At 37.3% G+C, this 22,757-nt stretch overlaps 1 protein-coding gene across 50 annotated transcripts in view; it reads left to right on the forward strand.

Moving 5' to 3' along the window:
* The window catches only part of SSX2IP (SSX family member 2 interacting protein), a 56,448-nt gene that overhangs the window by 29,960 nt on the left and 3,731 nt on the right, over nucleotides 1-22,757 (forward strand). For 26 of the 50 annotated variants that reach the window (XM_081490070.1, XM_081490068.1, XM_081490085.1 and 23 more), the window contains 9 exons: nucleotides 8,219-8,329; nucleotides 9,925-10,060; nucleotides 12,375-12,450; nucleotides 12,532-12,709; nucleotides 16,557-16,707; nucleotides 18,165-18,301; nucleotides 18,608-18,781; nucleotides 21,723-21,837; nucleotides 22,312-22,477. In XM_081490070.1, the coding sequence (XP_081346196.1) occupies nucleotides 8,219-8,329; nucleotides 9,925-10,060; nucleotides 12,375-12,450; nucleotides 12,532-12,709; nucleotides 16,557-16,707; nucleotides 18,165-18,301; nucleotides 18,608-18,781; nucleotides 21,723-21,837; nucleotides 22,312-22,477 (1,244 nt within the window). The remainder of the gene's footprint in view (nucleotides 1-8,218; nucleotides 8,330-9,924; nucleotides 10,061-12,374; nucleotides 12,451-12,531; nucleotides 12,710-16,556; nucleotides 16,708-18,164; nucleotides 18,302-18,607; nucleotides 18,782-21,722; nucleotides 21,838-22,311; nucleotides 22,478-22,757) is intronic. The other 24 variants (XM_081490076.1, XM_081490091.1, XM_081490107.1 and 21 more) reach the window with 1 other exon arrangement.

A 22,757-nucleotide genomic window follows, 5' to 3' on the forward strand; every position in this document is an offset into this window, starting at 1 on the left:
CCACAAATTCATCAAAAGATCATTTGACTGCTGAGCAATTTGCACAAAACAACTTATGAACGCTGGCAGAGGACACCAGGCACCCAGAAAGGCAGCCCATTCTCTTTGAAAGGAGGTAGGACAAAATATAAAAGACAAAAAGACAAAAGAGTTAGGGATAGAGACCTGTCCTGGGGAGGGAGTCGTGAAGGAGGAGAAGTTTCCAAACAGCAGGAAGCCCTCTCACTGGTGGGTCCCTGGCGGGTCAGTGGGGAGTTTTGGAATCTCAGAGGGCAACATAACTGGGAGGGGAAGGAAAAAAAAAACCCTACAGAATATGCACCTAACCGCAACTCCCAGCAGAGAACTAGCCAAGATGCTTGTGTCTGCCACCAGTGAGCGTGGGCTGGACAGGGAGGCATGGGTTACACGCTTAGGTAAGGACCAGGCCTGAATGCCCTGAGGACAATCTGAGGGAGCTAACATGAGATAGCAACCCCAACTGTGGGATAGCCAGAGAGAGGGGGAAAAAAAAAGAACTTTACTGCAAAAAGCTCTAATCTAAGGTGCAGCCTGGCTGCTCTCATAACAAAAAATGGAGCGAATACCAAAGGAGAGCTAGGCAGCTGCAGATCGGCCCATCCCCCCACAGGAGGCAGAGGGGCAGGGTGGTGACAATCAGAGCCAGAAGGCAAGGGGCTGTCTCGACCCCAGAGACCAGCATCCTCCACCACACTGAGCAGGCTCCCAGTTGCTAACCCAAGTCTTCCCGGGATCCTAGACGGTTGACATCTGCCAAGAGGGTTGCAGCCAGAGATAGGCTACCCAGAGGAGACACACGGCACACCTGAGACAGCGCTCTCCTGGAGTAACTGGGAAACCGAGCAGCTGGGACCGGGGAGGTGATTAAGACACACAGCCCACCTGGGACAGTGCACTCACCAAGCACCTGGTCGCCTGAGCTGCTCGGATCTGGGAAGGGCACAAAACGCATGCCCAGCCGAGTCTGTGACTTTGTGGAGTACCTGAAAACCTGAACCTGAGCAGCATAGACTTGAGAAGTACAGGAAATGCAGGGCCCAGTTTGGACAGTTCCCCTGCAGAGCAACCTGGAGCCTGAGCAGTGTAGACTGGGAAAGCACATGCTTCTATGAGCTGGGGCAAACCCACTGTGGTCCATACACTGCGAGCACTCTCCACACATGCCAGTGATATTTGTTTGCAGTGTTTCTCCCTCTCCACAGCACAGCTGAACAAGTGAGCCTAAATAAGTGACCACCTTCGCCCCCTTGTGTCAGGGTGGAAATTAGACACTGAAGAGACTTGCAAACAGAGGAAACCAAAATAAAGAAGAGGGAACTGCTCTGGAAATGACAGGTGCAACAGATTAAAACCTTGTAGTTAGCATTGACTAAGAAGCTTGAAAGGGGCCTGTAGACCTTGAGAAAAAGTATACGTTGGAACGAAGAACTGTCTGAAACTGAACTGACCCCACACTGCCCTGAACACCTCCAGAGAAATTCCTAGATATATTTTTACTATTATAATTTTTTAATTAAAATTTTTTTTTAATTTTTAAGTTCTTTATTACTCCTTTAATTTTCATTTTTATAACATACTATTACCTTACAAAAAAAAAAGACCCTATTTTTAAAGCAAGCCTCATATATGTATTTTTTATAATTTTTGTGATTGATTTTGTTTTGTATTTTTAATATTGTATTTTTGAGAGTCTAACATCTACTCTAGATTTTTAATCTTTGCTTTTTGGTATCATCAATTTTGTACCTTTAAGAATCTTAATCTTCAGTACCCATTTTTACTTAGGGATATGATTACTGGCTTGATTGCTTGCTCCCTTTTTGACTCTCCCTTTTCTCCCCCAGGTCACCTCTATCTCCTCCTTGCCTCTTCTCTCCTCTGCTTAACTCTGTGAATCTCTCTGGGTGTTCTGGGCTGTGGGGAATACTTAGGGAACTGATTACTGGCTAGATTGGTCTCTCCCCTTTTGACTCCCCCTCTCCTCCTCCTGGTCACCTCTATCTCCCTCCTCCCTCTTCTCTTCTCTGTGTAGCTCACCTCAAGGAACAAGAGAAAAATCAAATAACTAACCCAACTTTAAAGCAACTGGAAAAGGAAGAAATGAAGAACCCCAGGGTTAGTAGAAGGAAAGAAATCATAAAAAATTAGGGCAGAAATAAATGAAAAAGAAACAAAGGAGACTACAGCAAAAATCAACAAAACTTAAAGCTGGTTCTTTGAGAAGATAAATAACATAAACAAACCATTAGCCAGACTCATCAAGAAAAAAAGGGAGACGAATCAAATCAACAAAATTAGAAATGAAAATGGAGAAATCACAATAGACAACAAAGAAATACAAAGGATCATAAGAGACTACTATCAGCAACTATATGCCAGTAAACTGGACAACTTGGAAGAAATGGACAAATTCTTAGAAAAGTACAACTTTCCAAAACTGAACCAGGAAGAAATAGAAAATCTTAACAGACCCATCATAAGCACGGAAATTGAAACTGTAATCAGAAATCTTCCAGCAAACCAAAGCCCAGGACCGGATGGCTTCACAGCTGAGTTCTACCAAAAATTTAGAGAAAAGCTAACACCTATCCTACTCAAACTCTTCCAGAAAATTCCAGAGGAAGGTAAACTGCCAGACTCATTCTATGAACCACCATCACCCTAATACCAAAACCAGACAAAGATGCCACAAAGAAAGAAAACTACAGGCCAATATGAACATAGATGCAAAAGTCCTCAACAAAATTCTAGCAAACAGAAACCAACAACATATTAAAAAGATCATACATCATGACTAAGTGGGCTTTATCCCAAGGATGCAAGGATTCTTCAATATTCGCAAATCAATCAATGTGGTACACCACATTAACAAATTGAAAGATAAAAACCATATGATTATCTCAATAGATGCAGAGAAAGCCTTTGACAAAATTCAACATCCGTTTATGATAAAAACCCTCCAGAAAGCAGGAATAGAAGGAACATACCTCAACATAATAAAAGCCATATATGATAAGCCCACAGCAAACATTATCCTCAATGGTGAAAAATTGAAAACATTTTCCCTAAAGTCAGGAACAAGACAAGGGTGCCCACTCTCACCACTACTGTTCAACATAGTTTTGGAAGTTTTAGCCGCAGCAGTCAGAGAAGGAAAAGAAATGAATCCAGATTGGAAAAGAAGAAGTAAAACTCACTGCAGATGACATGATCCTCTACATAGAAAACCCTAAAGACACCACCAGAAAATTACTAGAACTAATCAGTGAGTATAGTAAAGTTGCAGGATATAAAATTAACACACAGAAATCTCTTGCATTCCTATAGACTAACAATGAGAAAACAGAAATTAAGGAAACAATTCCACTCACCATTGCAATGAAAAGAATAAAATACTTAGGAATAAATCTACCTAAAGACCTATATATAGAAAACTATAAAACACTGATGAAAAAAATCAAAGATGACACAAATAGATTGAGAAATATATCATGTTCATGGATTGGAACAATCAATATAGTGAACATGAGTATACTACTCAAAGCAATCTATAGATTCAGTGCAATCCCTATCAAGCTACCAACAGTATTTTTCAGAGAACTAGAACAAATAATTTCACAATTTGTATGGAAATACAAAAAACCTCGAATAGCCAAAGCAGTCTTGAGAAAGAAGAATGGAACTGGAGGAATCAACCTGCCTGACTTCAGCCTGTACTACAAAGCTACAGTCATTATGACAGTATGGTACTGGCACAAAGACAGAAATATAGATCAATGGAACAAAATAGAAAGCCCAGAGATAAATCTATGCACCTATAGACACCTTACCTTTGACAAAGGAGGCAAGAATATACAATAGAGAAAAGGCAATCTCTTTAACAAATGGTGCTGGGAAAACTGGTCAACCACCTGTAAAAGAATGAAACTGGAACACTTTCTAACACCATACACAAAAATAAACTCAAAATGAATAAAAGATCCAAATATAAGACCAGAAACTATAAAACTCTTAGAGGAAAACATAGATAACACACTCTCTGACATGAATCATAGCAGGATCCTCTATGACCCACCTCCCAGAGTAATGGAAATAAAAGCAAAAATAAATAAATGGGACCTAATTAAACTTAAAAGCTTTTGCACAACGAAGGAAACTATAAGCAAGGTTAAAAGACAGCCTTCAGAATGGGAGAAAATAATAAATGAAGCAACTGACAAAGAATTAATCTCAAAAGTATACAAGCAGCTTATGCAGCTCAATTCCAGAAAAATAAACGACCCAATAAAAAAATGGGCCAAAGAACTAAACAGACATTTCTCCAAAGAAGACATACAGATGGCTAACAAACACTTGAAAAGATGCTCAACATCACTCATTATCAGAGAAATGCAAATCAAAACCACAATGAGGTACCATCTCACGCTAGTCAGAATGGCTGCTTTCAAAAAATCTACAAACAATAAATGCTGGAGAGGGTGCGGAGTAAAAGGAATCCTCTTACACTGTTAGTGGGAATGCAAACTAGTACAGCCACTATGGAGAAGAGTGTGGAGATTCCTTAAAAAACTGGAGATAGAACTGCCATACAACCCAGCAATCCCACTGCTAGGCATACACACTGAGGAAACCAGAATTGAAAGAGACACGTGTACCCCAATGTTCATCAGAGCACTGTTTACAATAGCTAGGACATGGAAGCAACCTAGATGTCAATTGGCAGACTGATAGATAAGAAAGCTGTGGTACATATACACAATGGACTATTACTCAGCTATTAAAAAGAATGCATTTGAATCAGTTCTAATGAGGTGAATGAAACTGGAAGCCTATTATACAGAGTGAAGTAAGTCAGAAAAACACCAACATGGTATATTAATTCATATATATGGAATTTAGAAAGATGGTAACAATCACCCTATATGTGAGACAGCAAAAGAGACACAGATGTAAAGATCAGACTTTTGGACTCTGTGGGAGAAGGCGAGGGTGAGATGATTTGAGATAATAGCATTGAAACATGTATATTTCCATATGTGAACTAGATCCCCAGTCCAGGTTTGACGCATGAGACAGGGTGCTCAGGACTGGTGCACTGGGATGACCCTGAGGGATGGGATGGGGAGGGAGGTGGCAGGGGGTTGAAGATGGGGAACACATGTATACCCACAGCTGATTCATGTCAATGTATGGCAAAGCCACTACAATATTGTCAAGTAACTAGTCTCCAATTAAAAGAAATACATTAATAAAAAAAAACTTCACTAGTGTTGTAAAAGCCATTCTAGGCAGAGCGTATGACCCATATAAAAGCATGGAGATAAGAAAGAGCATTTTCCTTTCAGTTCAGTTCAGTTCAGTCGCTCAGTTGTGTCCGACTCTTTGCGACCCCATGAATCGCAGCATGCCAGGCCTCCCTGTCCATCACCAACTCCCAGAGTTTACCCAAACCCATGTCCATCGAGTCGGTGATGCCATCCAACCATCTCGTCCTCTGTCATCCCCTTCTCCTCCTGCTCCCAATCCTTCCTAGCATCAGGGTCTTGTCCAAGGAGTCAACTCTTTGCATGAGGTGGCCAAAGTATTGGAGTTTCAGCTTCAACATCAGTCCTTCCAATGAACACCCAGGACTGATCTCCTTTAGGATGGACTGGTTGGATCTTCTTGCAGTCCAAGTGACTCTCAAGAGTCTTCTCCAACACCACAGTTCAAAAGCATCAATTCTTCGGCCCTCAGCTTTCTTCACCGTCCAACTCTCACATCCATACATGACTACTGGAAAAACCATAGCCTTGACTAGACGGACCTTTGTTGGTAAAGTAATGTCTCTGCTTTTAAATATGCTATCTAGGTTGGTCATAACCTTCCTTCCAAGGAGTAAGCGTCTTTTAATTTCATGGCTGCAATCACCATCAGCAGTGATTTTGGAGCCCAAAAAATAAAGTCAGCCACTGTTTCCACTGTTTCCCCATCTATTTCCCATGAAGTGATGAGACCAGATGCCATGATCTTAGTTTTTTGAATGTTGAGCTTTAAGCCAACTTTGTCACTCTCCTCTTTCACTTTCATCAAGAGACTCTTTAGTTCTTCTTTGCTTTCTGCCATAAGGGTGGTGTCATCTGCATATCTGAGGTTATTGATATTTCTCCCAGCAATCTTGATTCCAGCTTGTGTTTCTTCCACCCCAGTGTTTCTCATGATGTACTCTGCATATAAGTTAAATAAGCAGGGTGACAATATACAGCCTTGATGTACTCCTTTTCCTATTTGGAACCAGTCTGTTGTTCCATGTCCAGTTCTAACTGTTGCTTCCTGACCTGCATACAGGTTTCTCAAGAGACAGGTCAGATGGTCTGGTATTCCCATCTCTCTCAGAATTTTCCACAGTTTATTGTGATCCACACAGTCAAAGGCTTTGTCATAGTCAATAAAGCAGAAATAGATGTTTTTCTGGAACTCTCTTGCTTTTTCAATGATCCAGTGGATGTTGGCAATTTGATCTCTGGTTCCTCTGCCTTTTCTAAAACCAGCTTGAACATCTGGAATTTCACAGTTCATGTATTGCTGAAGCCTGGCTTGGAGAATTTTGAGCATTACTTTGCTAGCGTGTGAGATGAGTACAATCAAATAGCTCAGTAGGGGCTGATCTATGTGATATATGATGAAGAGTAATAAGACATGAGGCTGGGACGCTGTCTCCAGGTATGAAAGGCATTGTGCAGAAACCTGGAGGCACCAAGGAATGTAAATACAAGGAAGGCATCATGTGACTATCCATCTGGCAGTTGGTTGAAGAGATTAGAGAAGGAGTGTAGAAGATAGAGGAATGGAGGCAAAGGGCTCAGAAAGCCTGGTGAAAAGGTCATCTCTTAGCAGTCCTTAGCAATTGCTCAGTCCAGAGGGGTTTGGGGCTTCAACTGAGGAAATGCCAGTGAAGAGAGTAAGAGTGAAATATGAGGAAACCTCAAGAAGTAGAATGAATAGAATTTTATGAAAAATTGAATTTGGGGAAAAGAGAGTCATGAATACTGTTCAGGTCTCTGATTTGAATTTACTGATGATGGTGGTATGATTCACTGGGATAAGAAGTAGATTTGCAGAGAAGATGGTGAGTTCATGTAAAGTGTGGATGACTCAGAGAATCTGATTTGATGTGTGTGGGACATGTCAGCTGGCCCAGTGCCAGATGGTCTAGCATGATAGGAAGTTTGAAGCGTGATAGGAAATTTTGGCAACCTTGTAGCTATCTAAGTTATACTCCTAAATTTTTCTTGAGGTCCATTGTTACAGAGATCATGCATGTTGTTTGTGGTTAGTTGTGACATCACTTGAGTGCCTTTTATATTTTATAAAGATGAGAGGATTTAAAAAATACTCCAGCAGCTTCATGCAGACTTTGTCACAGTTCCTCTGGAAATGTGTGAAATGAATTGAAAGTGAGCATCTTAATCCCAGGGCTTCACTGGTGGCTCAGTCGGTAAAGAATCCCTCTGCTATGCAGGAGACCCGGGTTCGATCCCTGGATCGAGAAGATTCCCTGGAGAAGGAGATGGCAACCTACTTCAGTATTCTTGCCTGGAAAATCCCATGGACGGAGGAGCCTGGCAGGCTACAGTCCACGGGGTCACAAAGAGTCAGACACGACTGTGCGACTGACACACACACATTTTAATCCCATACTGATTCTGGCAATGCTGCCATTGCCCTTGGGGAAAGGTTTTGAGAGAGTTTACCGTTTGCAAGGCAAGACTGGTATGCTGCAGTCCCACCTTTTCTGACCTGGAATGTTTTACTTTGCTTAGTCACCAGTCTTCAGACTTAGTTCCAAATCATTTCTGGATCTTTCTTAAGAGTGTGCCGTATAAGTGTTAAAAGGTATTAAAAAGAAATTATGAAAATCTTCAATGGCAATATCACTGGAATAGGTGAAGGGTCTTTCGAAGGATCCACTTTGAAGGTCTTTTGCATATATATTAAAATGGGTCTTTAAATTAAATAAAATTTGCCTATCCAAATTTAAAATTTGTAACTATAGTATCAAGCTTTAATAATTGTTTTAAATATTTTGTGTGCTGCTAAACTTCAATTTTAGGTAACAAATCCTAGTGCACGTAACTTGTTTTTACTAATCTTTTAAGGATTCAGTTGCTCTGAATCCAATATTAATTTTAGTCAAAATTGCATACGAATGTTTCAGGAACAACTGGAAACCTCCAGGAGAGAAATGATTGGTCTTCAGGAAAGAGACAGACAATTACAATGCAAGAATAGGAATTTGCATCAGCTACTGAAAAATGAGAAAGATGAGGTGAGTTGTCAGTTGTTGCAGATAAAGTTTAAGTGAATTTTTTTTGTTTTTTGTAATTTGAGGTGACCCTAATGGTCACTTAACTTTATTACAAGAAAGAACCATTTATTCATCCTGTGTCAAATTGGTATGGCAGACCTCTGTGTATATAGTGTTGTATCATACTCAACTGAGAGGTCAGGGCCCTTCTCCAGCTCCCTCTCCCCTAGGGGTTTATCTGGTTTAGTATGTCAGTGCACAGCTCGTGACATCCAGTGTTCTACACCATCCATCCTGGGCTCAACATGCACGGTTACTTTTTGTCAGACACAAGGGTGCTTTAAATGCAGATCTTTTATTCTCTGTCATACCTTTACTTGCATCTTGAATGCTTCTTCCTGAACTGTCTGAAATATTGACATTGTCCATCTAATGAGACAATTACCTGACTAAATGAACACTCAAGTTACTGTTTGAAAAAAGCAATTCACATTAAAAATCTGATTTCTAGGTTGAAGACATCATAATTCTAATCTCATTTTTGCTTTATTGATCACTTGGTATTTGGACCTATAGAGCTAATAATGCATTTGAAATTATCTTTGAATTTATATAAGAAGAAATCACTATGTTTTTACTGCTCTGCAGTTTGATTTCTGACCATGTGATAACTGTAAAAGCAGAACATTTTCAGTGTTGTGTATGTTGCTTTGACGATAATTAGACTTTTAAGGGAGCATATTTCTTGAAGAACCTTATAGTGATTCAGACAGGTTTGTTTTGCCATGTTTGATTATGTAGTAGTATATTTAGTAAGTGGGTAGTGAAGAATCTTACCTAAACCACAAGGTTATGTATACTTTTCCTTGAGTTATTTCATGGAAAATTTTGACTTAATCTGTTGATTATACTTGAAATGGTTTGACTGTCGTTCTTCTTTAGTAAGGACTAAGTTAAACATGATCATCTCTAGCAGAGATAAAGAATGTCTGTATAGAACTTACTTCCCATCCAGGGCTGCCTAAGAAGTCGTAGCAGATACAAACATTGACCAGTAGTGCTTGGCGTATAATATGTACTTAGCAAATGTCTGAACCAGATTCTGTCTGCTGTTTGTCTCACTCTAATTTGAGAACTGTTTTTGATCGGAGAAAAACAAACCTGTTTATCTGCTGCCACATGCCATGACTAATTGGACTTGTCACAGATAAAGAAAGAATAAAATGATTCAAGTCAGTGGTAAAAGGAAGTCCTTACAAATGATCTACTTGTTTCAAATGAAGCTTTAGTCACATTAATACTCCCATAAGAGTTTGTGATTTCTAAATGATCAGAATCTGTATATCTAGGGTGAAAGGTGTAGAAGATAATTTAGAGAGTTAGAAGCTCTGGAAATTTCAGAATTAAAAAATAAACACTTTTGTGCTTTATTTAATGATGTTTTAGAGAGTGATTTCCAGTGGTTATAGAGAAGGAAGAATAATCCTATAATTTTTAAACTATTCTATAAGGAGCTGAATTCTAGGATGACTTATCTCTTTTGAATTTGTAAATTTTAACCTAGTTTACCAATCCAAAAGGGACTCATTTAATAGAAAATGTTTTTTTTTTTTTAGGTGCAGAAATTACAAAATATCATTGCAAGTCGAGCTACTCAATATAATCATGATATGAAGAGGAAAGAGCGTGAATATAATAAACTAAAGGAACGTTTACATCAACTTGTTATGAACAAGAAGGATAAAAAAATTGGTAAAAAGCAGCTGGCTAAGATAAAACAAAGGGAAATAAATTAGTATTACGCTCAGAAATGTAGAGGGATTGAGCTCAGTAATTCATGAAGTGTCATTTTCATTCTTTATACAATTGATTGTAGATGGTATATATCCATATGAACTAGAAATTGAGACAACTGGTTACTTGAAAAATAGTGATTTTGCTTTGCTACTTTAGTTGCATATAAGAATTGCATGTATTTTTTTTTAATGTGACAGATGTAGGATTAATCCACAGAAGAAAGCTAAGCCAGAGGACACACTAATCTTTCTTAGCAAAGAACTGTGATGATATTAAAATTAGAATCAGTTCCTGAGTCTCAAAAGTGTGATTTTTTAGTTAATTTCATAAAATTGTTCATCAGGCCAAATCATTCATGTCACTTGGAGTTCTTTTCAATTACTTTAGCTGTGCATATTTGAGGTACAGTTTGACAGTGAAAGTTAAAGTTTGTTAAAATATACTTTTTTCTCTTATTCTTTTGAAACTTTAATTTACCACTTACTTCATCCAAGTTTATGCATGCTTTCAGGTAAATAGTGTAGATTAAAAAATAGAACTGCACTACTCAGGCATAAAAAAGAATGCCATTTGCAGCAACATGGATACAACTAAAGATTATCATTCTAAGTGAAGTAAGTCAAAAAGAGGAAGACAAATACCATATTATATCACTTATATGTGGAATCTAACATATGCGACAAATGAACCTATCTATAAAACAGAAACAGGCTCACAGACATAGAAAACAGACTTCTGGTTGCCAAGGGGAAGGGTGGAAAGGAGAGGGATGGACTGAAAGTGTGGGGTTAGTAGATGTAAGCTGTTATATTTAGAATGGGTAAACAAGAAGATCCTACTGTATAGCACAGGGAACTACATGCAATCTCCTGGGGTAAACCATAGTGGAAAAGAATATAAAAAAGAATGTATATGCGTGTATAACTGAGTCACTTAGCTGTACAGCAGAAATTAGCACAACATTGTAAATAAACTATACTTCAAAAAAATAGAACTATGGACACACAAAAGTAGAGATACACAGATAAAGTTATGCAGGCCTGCCAAGATTCAGGGAACAGGAAACCTGTGCATTGATTTATTGAAGAATGGTTTCCAAGTGGACTATACACTGTCATCTAACCCACATTATACATTATTCTGAACTTGGACTTGCATACAACAGCTGATGAGCAGATGTTTCAAGCTGTCACATGGTGGCTAAGCCTGTTACCAGCAAGCATTTCAGTGTTGACTGTGTCACTGTCATTCAGTACAGGAGCACTGTTACAGTTATTTGAACGTTTTAGTTTAAAATTAATTGAAAAATGAAAGTGTAATAATTAGCAATTAAGACAAGGTTAGAAACCTACATATTCTGAGATGATAAATCTTAAACTCAATTTGGACACTTAATGCTTTTTAAGATTGGTTAACCTCTTATTCATTCATGAAAGAAATAGCAAAGAGCAGGATGAAATGCTAGAAGTATAAAATGTAACAGTGAAGTTTATTAAGTATTTAACTCTGTAGCAGAGCCATTTTATTATGGGTATATAGTTCTTTTCCTGTTCCAAACCCAACTGAAAGTGACCATTCTGTAATGAGTTTTTAATCAGCTCTAAAATTACAATACTTATTCTCATCTTATTCCTTTTTATGTCAGCTGCTTTCATCTCCACCTGGGGCAGAAGACACATTAATACTGTTAGGAATCTTAACTCCTTTGATGATGATGATGTCAATGGTGGTCAAGATACAGGGCATGGCAGACTTTTTCTGTAGCGGTCCAAATAGTAAATATTTTGACGTTTGTGGGTTCTATGGTCTTTTGTCACTCTGCCATTGTAGTGCAAAAGTAGCTATAGAAGATATATAAACAAATGGTGAGGCTATGTTCTAATAAAAATTTAATGTAAAAAATCAGGCAGTTGCCTATAGGCCGTAGTTTGTCAACCCTGATGATAAAATTGAATGATAATTAAAGTAACGCTTAGTAAATACTTACTACGTTAAGTACTTTAACATTTCTTTCAATCTTCACAACAGCTCTTAGATACTTTCATTATTATTACCCCATTGATGAAGAAACAGGCTTAGCAGTTAAGTAACTTGCCAAGATGTTTATGAGTGATGGAATTGAAACTTAAAATCTGGGCTGTTTGAGCCCAAATCCTAATCTGTATACCAGGTTAACTTAAGTCCCTCATGCATATAAAGTGTTAGGATTTTAAACACTTTAAACATGTAATGTAAGAATTGGTTTTGTTCTTTGTGTTCATGTTTGTAGCTATGGAAGTTTTAAATTACGTGGGGAGAGCTGATGGGAAAAGAGGCTCCTGGAGGACGGGTAAAACCGAAGCCAGGTAAAGCACGATTGAAACTGACACATTTCACCAGACTTCCCTTTCTCTACTGCATTTTCATACTGACAGTTTCTTTCTCAGGAATGAAGATGAAATGTATAAAATTCTCTTGAATGATTACGAATATCGTCAGAAACAAATCCTAATGGAAAATGCTGAACTTAAGAAGGTTCTTCAGCAAATGAAAAAGGAAATGATTTCTCTTCTTTCTCCCCAAAAGCAGAAACCTAGAGAAAGAGCAGATGATAGTACAGGAACTGTAAGTGGCTCTTTCCTCTCTTAATACAGTCTTCACATTGCTCATTAGAACAAGTAAAACAGTAGATAGGTCACTGTTGATATTTTGGACTGCTATGCTACCCCCAGTTACTCTGACAACCCCAAAAAATGTCCCTCTAAGCTTCCTGACATGCCCTGGGAAATGATAGAAATGATTTTCTGGGGACTCAATCTGTGCCATGCACCCTGAAAAGCGCTTTATAAGCATTGTCTCACTTACGTCTTACAATAATTTGATGGTTTTGGTACTGTAATTGTCTCTGTTTTTATAGGGGAGGAAACTGGGGCACAAAAGCCAGGTCAGTATCAACATATGACAAAGCTAGAATTTGAATCCAAGGCTGTCTCACTCCACAGCTCCTGCTTTTAAGCATTGTGCCAAATGTCCTTTAAGTAGCTTCAGTTTTCAGTAACTTCAGCAGGCTCTACTTTTCAGAGAGTGAAACTCTTATTAACTTTGGGAACCAAATGATCACTTAACCCATAAATTTATTGAATGTCCGTTATGTGTTCTAATCCCTGGAAAGAAAAAGCTAAGATTTTGACTGTTTCCTTTGTCTTAGTTCAGGCTGCTAAAGCAAAGTACCATAGACTGGTTGGCCTATAAACAACAAAAAGTTTTCTCACAATTCTGGAGGCTGGAAATGTAAAATCTGGATGCCAGCAGAGTGGGTGTCTGTGAGGGCCCTTTTCCCGGTTGGATTGCTGACTTCTTTTGTCCTCATCTGGTGGGAAGAGGCGAGAGAACTCATGGAGTCCCCGTTTATGAAGGCTCCACCTTCATGATCTAATCACTTACTTAAGATCACCCACCTGTTAATGCTGTGAGGTTAGGATTTCAACATATGAGTTTTGAGAGAACACAAGCATTCAGACCATTGCATCCTGCAAGAAGCTCTTTTTGAGAGATAGGTGTATAGAGAAGTGATTATTATACACATTAGCAGGTACATAGGGTGGTACAGTGTATAAAACAAAACAACTATGGAAGGCATCACAGAGAAAGTCAACATTTGAATTAGCCCTTCGTAGGTATTTTTGAGATAGCCTAGGGAAATCATTTGATAAGGGCCTAATGGGTAGAGGTCTGAAAAAAACAAGTCACATATTGGTGAAAAGTTTTTTAAACTTAGTTCTTTACATAGAAATTTAAATTCAGGCAAGTTCACATTAGTAACTAAAATGTGAAAATGATAATTTTGATGGAAAGTGCTAATTACCAGTAAGTCACCAAACTTGTTTTTTAACATGGGCTGAACCATGCTAAGTTGCTTCAGTTGTGTCCAACTCTTTGTGATCCCATGGACTGTAGCCCCCCAGGCTCCTCTGTCCATGGAATTCTCCAGGCAAGAATACTGGAGTGGGTTGCTATGCTTTCCTCCAGGGGATCTTCCTGACCCAGGGATCGAACCCATGTCTCTTACGTTTCCTGCATTGGCAGGTGGGTTCTTTACCACTAGCACCACCTGGGAAGCCCCTTTTTAACCTGTATCTGAGGATTATTTTGTAGTATCAAAAATCAGTCCAACTGATAAGCTCATCTTCTACCTTTTTTTTTTTTCTTTAAAGAAGAACCTGAATGTTCTTTTAGACTCTCCAGTTTGAGATCTGCTTGATGTTGACATCTTATATTCCCTTAATTAACCTTTTCTCTGGAAGGTTTTCTATCACTTTGGGTCAGTTCATAACTCACTAACACTTTGCCAGGGTTGGCATCATTTCTACAACTCCTCTAGTTTTTCAGTTTTGGGCTCAGCCTTTCCTCACCTCTCATTACCAACTTTTAGTCAGCAGAAGTAGGTGGTAAGTGAAGGAGATCTTTCTGAAATGATAGTTGTTGTTATTGTTCAGTCGCTCAGTCATGTCTGACTCTTTGTGACCCCATGGACTACAGCATACAAGGCTTCGCTGTCCTTCACCACCTCTCAGAGCTTGCTCAAACTCATGTCTATCAAGTCGGTGATGCCATCCAACCACCTCATCCTCTGTCATTCCTGTCTCCTCCTGCCTTCAATCTTTCCCAGCATCAGAGTCTTTTTCTTCCTATCAGGTGGCCAAAGTATTGGAGCTTCAGTTTCAGCATCAGTCCTTCCAATGAATATTCAGGGTTGATTTTCTTTAGGGTTGACTGGTTTGATCTCCTCGTAGTTCAAGGGACTATCAAGAGTCTTCTCGAACACAGCAGTTCAAAAGCATCAATTCTTTGTCATTCAGCCTCCTTTGTGGTCCACCTCTCACATCCATACATGACTACCAGACCATAGCTTTGACTGGACAGACCTTTGTTGGCAGAGTAATGTCTCTGCTTTTTAATACGCTGTCTAGGTTTGTCATTGCTTTTCTTCCAAGAAACAAGTGTCTTTTAAATTAAATTTATTTAAAAATTAAATTTAATTTAATACAAATGATAGTATCCTGTATAGTTTTTCATAATTCAAATGCTGAAGTTTGGAGAAACAATAATCTCTTAAGTGTATTTCTTATTTTTAGAAGATCTTTCTCTAGATCCACTTTCTCCTAAAAGTAATTCAGTCATTCCTTACTTGTAAGGAAAGATTTTGGCTCATTAGTAAAACATAACTTTGGAATGCCTACTTAGCATCCAAGTTTTCATTTTTTATTTTGCTGACTTAATTGTAGCCAAAATATATATTCAAAATTCAAGTTAAGTGTGGTGATTTTTTTTTTTTTGCTAAGTGTGTTTTTAATCTTCATTTAATGGTTTTACACTCAATCTGGCAATTGTTAATGTGTGGCAATTATTAATTTTAATAATGAATTTGTAGTGTTCTGGTATTCCTTGAAATGTATAGCAGAGAAGGTGTAGCTCCTTGGAAAAGTTACTGTCAGGTAGCTCTAGAGTGTTGATTGGCAAGAACCAGAGTCATAGTGAGCCATACCCTGGGCTTTTCCCTCACCTGTGCCCCCTGGGAGACCCTGACCTCCGTCAGTCCATTGCTGACCTCAGATATTGATACAGTTCTTCAGACTCTGTCACTACCTCACTTCTGCTGTCTCTGCATGTGGGAACAGTCTCATCAGCCCTTCTTTGTTTTTATCTTCTCTTTTCTTCTTTTTTTCTCCAGCAAGATATTTATTGTTCAAATTAGTTAAGTATATATATCTACTTTGCTGAATGTTAATAACAAATTAGGACCATTTTATGTAGATGCAGCTTATTATGACATATATACATTTAGTATTGTTTCCCTGTGTTCTTTCTCCTGCTTTGATTCTATTTGATCATATCAGTAAAGGTTGCTACATTTTCCAGTGATTTAATGTCCTGGTAGAATACAGAGAAAAATATTTCCCATTTCATTTTAAAAATTATTTGAGAAAAATAGGATTAATAGTTGCTTTTACTTTGGAGATTTTTTCACAGTTTTAGTTGTCTGAACAGCCAAAATTGGAAGCAGGTTGGATTAGAGCTGTGTGACATCAGGATAGTTAGTCTACTTCTCTAAGCCTCAGTTTCCTCACATGTTAACATGATTTGAGGACCAATTGACATGTGAAAGCACCTCACACAACATGAGACAAGTTGTGAATAACTCTTCCTCACACAGATCCATGCCTTTTGTCACTAACTATATTTGGCTTCAAATTCAGGTTTAAGGAGACCTGAATTGGGGAATTTCTATCTCCAGTATTAATTATTTTTTCTCAAGACATTTATGTTAAGAACTAGGTCATTTATGTTTCACATACAACATAGAAATGACTTTGACACATGTCTCTGACCATCAGTCTGATGATTTTTGTCTGAGTGTCTAAAGTCATTTTTAAGATATTGGTCTTTCCCTCTCATCTCTGGACGCTTGTAGGTTATCTCTGATGTTGAAGAGGATGCCGGGGAACTAAGTAGAGAGAGTATATGGGACCTTTCCTGTGAGACTGTGAGAGAGCAGCTTACCAACAGCATCAGAAAACAGTGGAGAATTTTGAAAAGTCATGTAGAAAAACTTGATAACCAAGGTAAGTACTGCCTGAATGCAGATAGAGTTAAGCTGTGACACTCAGGAAGCTGACTTGGAAAGTCATGTTATGGGCTCAGACTGAAGTCCTTAGCTCAGCCTGGCAGTTTGTAAAGCAAAATTCTGCCTACTTCCAGATGTGCAGTTTGAGAAAATATGCTTTGCTTTCAGAATCTCTCAAAAAAGGACATCTTATGTCCATCCCCTCCGAGTGCAGAAGACAGTTGAATAAAGTAAACTGAGTCTCTTACTATATCTTGGCAATTAGGAAATATTAATCATAATATAGTATAAATATAAACCTTTTTCTTATTATTCCTAGATACTTGCATATTCTTAGGTTGCCAATAATTCATTTTTAAATTATTTTCAAGATAATAGACATTTGATGCAAAATATCAGTTAGGAAGTATGCAAGGTATTGGGTTGGCCAAAAAGTTCATTCAGGTTTGTCCATAAGATCTTGTGGAAAAATCCAAATAAACTTTTTGGCTAACCCAAGAGAATAGTCAGGTCTCTGTTTCCTGTGTGTAACACTTAACAGCTTTGTGCATACCTTTCTAGACCTTTCTGCATTTGCAAGATACTTATTTTAAAAGTCTACAAACCAAAAATTGAATATTATATGTTTTTTTCTACACTGTTCCTTTTTCACTCAACAGTGTATTATTTTTAGATAACCACTTCCTGTCATTATAGATACATAATAGATTTATATTGATGAGTATATCCTTAATGTTTTATATTTGTTAAAATTTGCATGCTTTTAAATCAAGAAAATTAAGACGTCTGTTAAGTAAATGAAGTCTACTTAAAGAAAATTTATTCTAAGTGGTCCGAAATGACAATCTCAGTGCTAATTGTCTTAAAAGGTGAAGTCATAACAATTAGAGTATCAAAATTAATTTACATGAGATTTTGTTGATTTCAGTCATCACTGTCTATTAGTAAATAGCAAGTATTTTTGGACCTGATATTTGTCAAATTTAATAACAGAGCAAGATTTGTAATCCTGCACTGATCTTTGAGGAGGTATCAAAAGAGTATAGTTTATGAATTAATTTTTCTGGGAACATAGGTTTACATTTCTAATTAGGACATCATCTTGAATAAATACAAATTACAAGTTAAATGTTGGCAATAGAACTATGTAAGTAAGGATATCATTTAGTCCAGAAATAGCATGAATTTATAGTTACCATGAACTCATTGTAGCTGCTTACTTTTTAAAATTTTTTAGTGTTAAAATAATATACCTTTTATTCTGTTTTATTATAGCTAGTGGAGTTTTTAAAGGACAAAGGAAATAACTACCTTTTAGAAAACCTCTGAGATTCCAGAAAGGGAAAACCTTTCTGATTTTTAAATTTATTTCTTGATTTTTAAATATATGTCCCCAAATGCCATAACTAAAATGGTGACTGTAAGGTTTATGTCAAATTATTGGTTTTGTGTTAGTTTCAAAGGTACACTTAGAAGGTTTTAATGATGAAGATGTAATCTCACGACAAGACCATGAACAAGAAACTGAAAAACTCGAGTTAGAAATTCAGCAGTGTAAAGAGATGATTAAAACTCAGCAGCAACTTTTACAGGTAAATTCAAGACACTTTTTAAAACTGTTCTGCCCTGTGAAGGGTCAGAATTTTATTGAATCTTACTAGATTTTTACTCCTTTATTTCATAAGATATAGCACTTGATGCTTTACAGTCTAAGTTCTCTGCCTTTTAGAGTAGAAGCATTTGGGAAGTGAGGCTCCTCATTTCCATTGACTTTCTGATTCTTTATCATCTTTCTCCTTCCCCTGAAGTTTGGCCTGCCTTTTTCCCTTGCTTTCATTTCAACTTGTTGGAGTGTTGCAGGGACCCTCTGGAACTTACTATGTTTTAAAATTTAATAGCAGCAGCTCGCCACTGCATGTGATGATGACACCACTTCACTGCTACGAGACTGTTACTTGTTGGAAGAAAAGGAACGCCTCAAAGAAGAATGGTCCCTATTTAAAGAGCAAAAAAAGAATTTCGAGAAGGAAAGACGAAGCTTTACAGAAGCAGCTATTCGCCTAGGATTGGAGGTATTTTAAGCAAATTAGCCTTCCTTGTAGAATGTTTGAAGGTCCTGGAGAAGCCTCACTAGAATGCATTGAAGTTCTTATTTTTCTTTGCTGTACATTTCCTCAAGTATTTTATTAGTGATTTCACAAAATAGCTTGAAATGGAAGCTATAATAGAGGTATATCATTTTGCCTTCAGATTTTGGAATTGAAAAAAATTTATATATTGAAAAAACTAAGCATTTATCATGCCTTTTGTATAGCTTTCTACTGTTAAGAATTTAGCTTCACACGAGAGATTTCTTCTGGGCATCTGTCATCTCTCCGCTGTTAGTAGTTGTAAACTCAGGAGAGAGTTCAACCGAGCGAGTGTCTTGGTTGTTTTTTTTTTAAGGGAGAGGAGAGTACAGTATACATGAAAGTCTCTCTCCATTCCCCTACCCAGGGATGAACTGTGTTTGTGTACACTTCAGCAGCTCACTTTTTTATTTAGTAGTGTATTACATACATTATTTCCCTTTCAAAAATTAGAGAAGAATGTCTGGACATGATTTAAAAAAAGAAACTCATTCCACAAAGCTACAAAGTGTGAAAGTGTCCTTCATTCTCACAATTTCATTCCTCAGAGGTACCACTGTTGAAGGTTTATGATTCTTCTGGGAAGAACTATTTTAACTTGAATAAAATTCAGCCTTTTTTCTTGCAGTCAGCCTATTGATTCCCCACTACGAGACACAAGGAGTTTAGTATCCTTACCATACCTCCCATCTACACTGTTTGTCATATACATATGATTTCTTCATAATATTTTTACTTTTTTAAACTAATTTTTAAAGAACTGTTTCTCATGGTTGATTTTTTTACTTTAAGTAAATTTGTTTTATGCTTCCATTTCATGTTTGCTCAACGTTAGACAGTATAGGCTTATCCCTGAAATGAAAGATGAGGGCATCCTTGTAGTTATCCTTGTTGCACTGCTCTTACCCCTTGACTCCCCAGTTTTTGTCAGTGATACTATTTTTCACTGTCAAGGGTTACCACATTTATATTCTGACTTTTAATATAAATTCAAGTGTAAGTACTTTGTTCAAGATTGAGATTTAAGAATTGAAAAACCAGAAAGAACATTGATAACATTGTGATTATATAAATATTATTCATTCTATAGCTAAGTAATATGTTTGGACACTTCTATGTAATATTCTTTGTTGTTAAGACTGTCACACAGAAGAGAATCTATAGTAAATTCTTTGACTTTTTTGTGTGTGCTTTCTTCATGATTTCTGAATCAAATTCAACTTCTATCTCATTTTCTTTCTTGGGTTCCTTTTTCAATCTATTGTATTACCTTCTTGAGTAATTTTTTCATAAGTGTGTGTGAGTGAAAAATATTCTGAATTCTGGACCATCCAAAAATATATTCATACTTAATTGGTTTGCCTGCATATAGAATTTAGTTTTCCAACTTTTCCTTTCAAAACTTTGACTTACTCTAATTCTTCCATTGTTTGATTTTGCTCATGAGCAGTCTGGTTATAATATACCCTGTGTTAATTTTAGACAGCTGTGCTGTGTTTTTCCCCCTCTGTGGAAGCTTTTGGAATTTTATGTTCTTAAACTAAGAGTTCTGAAATTTTACCAGGGTATGTCTGGGTAGCTCCTTTTAACCTGAAGATGCTATATTTCTTCAGTTTAGGGATATTTTCTTCAATTCTGTATTTTTTCCTTCTCTGACTTCTCTTGCATTCTGGAACTTCTGCTAGATTTACAAATATTTGGCCTTCTGACTACATCTATAGATTGACTTTATTTTCCGAATTCGGGAATATTTTCTCTTTTATCTTGTGCGTCACCAACCTGGTATTCAGCAAGGTCAGTTTGATTTTTCACTTCATCCACTGAGTTTTTACTTCACAATTTATCTTTTAAATTTTATAGTGTGTTTTTTGTTTTGTGTCTAGCATTATATTTTACAAATGTTTGTAAATCTGTCTGATAATTTGTGTAATCTTAAAAAAACTTATCTTGAACTTTACCCGTGGCCAGTTCTCTTTATTTCTCCTAGCATTTTTCTTTTATGCTATTACTTTTCTTCAAATGTCTGGTGATCCATGATTTTGTGTTAATGTTTATGAATGAAAGACTGTATGTTCTCTTAAGTAGGTGACATGGCCTTCCTCCTTAGTTATGAAATTCTGTGTTATCTATAGCTATTATCTTCCTCAGGAAACAGACAGTTTGTGCCAGCATTTCCTCTCGTCTTACGGGATCACCTCTGTTTCTGAGCTCTTATCCCTCACCTCTCTCCATGCCACTCCAAGAGATACTCTTGTTACTTTGCATGCTGCTGCTGCTATTCTCTGCCTGAGCATCCACCTGCCTCATTCACTGAGTACAGAGGTGGGAAACAGAGACCTGAGAGGTGAGGGAGAATTTAGGATCTATCACCTATTCAGAAGGGGGAGGTTTGACATACGCCCTCTTGTGGTCAAGTGATGATGGCTGCTAGGCACTGGGATGTGGCTTGAGGAAGAGAGCAGTGCTCAATGAAGCCATATCGCCTTTTTTTTTTTTTTTCAAGTGATTAGTTTACAGTGGGGTATTTTTCTGTTGTTTGTAATTTTATATTTACCATGTTTTTTATGTTCAGAAGTTATGCTGATATTCTATGTGCTTATTTTTCTGTGTTATACTCGTGAATTTATTCAGAATTGAAGTGAAAATAGTAGTTGACTTGTTAGGAGAAACAGGTGAATTTTTATTTTTAACAGCTTTCTTTAATTTCTTAGTTTAATTTCTTTCTTAAATTTAATTTCTTAGTTTTCTAGGGTTAATTCCTTTGACTTAATATATAGAGATAGTCAGAGAGCAAACACAAATACCTAGAGAAATCGTGCGAAATGACGACTGTGTGAATGTTGAAATATTGATCCGTATTTCTTTGGTTTGCTTGTTACGGTAGAGAAAGGCATTTGAAGAAGAAAGAGCCAGTTGGTTAAAGCAACAGTTTTTAAATATGACTACCTTTGACCACCAGAACTCAGAAAATGTGAAACTTTTCAGTGCCTTCTCAGGAAGTGAGTACTTCATAAGCTTTTTAATCTGAAAATACATGTAAATAAAGTACTATAGATTATTAATATATAACTTGAGCAATCACCAGTAAGACCTCTCTAATTGGAATAAAAGTCAACTTTGATACTTTAATTTACTGTAACCAAAGTAGAAATGACAGGAGAACTTTGCATACCCAAAACAACTTTTGTGAGTATAATGTCAAGTTTTGAAAATTCACAGTCTAGAAATATTTTTTAAACTAGATCCTCCTTAATGTTTGTGGACTGAACATAGCAAAGATCACCAGATTAGCTAGACTACACTCATACGTACAGAAGATATTCAGATTAATTTGTTCTCACACCTCCCTTAGAGCTGCAGATGAACCTAGTCTAGGATCCTAGTTGATTACCTTCACTGTATTTATTAGTAATGCTTCCTCATATGTACTGCCTTTTTTCCTTCCTTCTTTTTCTTCTTTTTTTTTATAACAGGTTCTGATCGGGACACCCCTACATTACACTCAAGGTCACGGCAAAGGAAGCCTCACGGTGTGCCCAGCGGGTCTCCAGTTTGCACATCTAAACTGACTAAGTCTCTTCCTGCTTCTCCTTCTACTTCAGACTTTTGCCAGACACGTTCTTGTGCATCTGAACATAGGTACTGATCTGTAGGTGATCTCCTCACACACTTGTTACAGTGCTAGAGAGGCGTTGTGAAGGAAGAGTTGGCCTGTCTAGGATGAGCAATAGTAAAGGCTCTGAAGAGGAACTGAGTAGATTGACTCATTCATTGTACATGTATTTATTGCATATCCATTACATAGAGATACCTATTAGTGCGGGGAATACATTAGTGAACAAGGTAGCTCTGGTCCCTGTCTTCTGGGAGCTGAGTCATATATATAGGTGATTCTTTTTATTTCACGGGTAAAATACAA

This window comes from Giraffa tippelskirchi, chromosome 5 (genome assembly GCF_054371585.1).
Source record: "Giraffa tippelskirchi isolate mGirTip1 chromosome 5, T2T-mGirTip1v1.2.pri, whole genome shotgun sequence".
Classification (NCBI taxonomy): domain Eukaryota; kingdom Metazoa; phylum Chordata; class Mammalia; order Artiodactyla; family Giraffidae; genus Giraffa; species Giraffa tippelskirchi.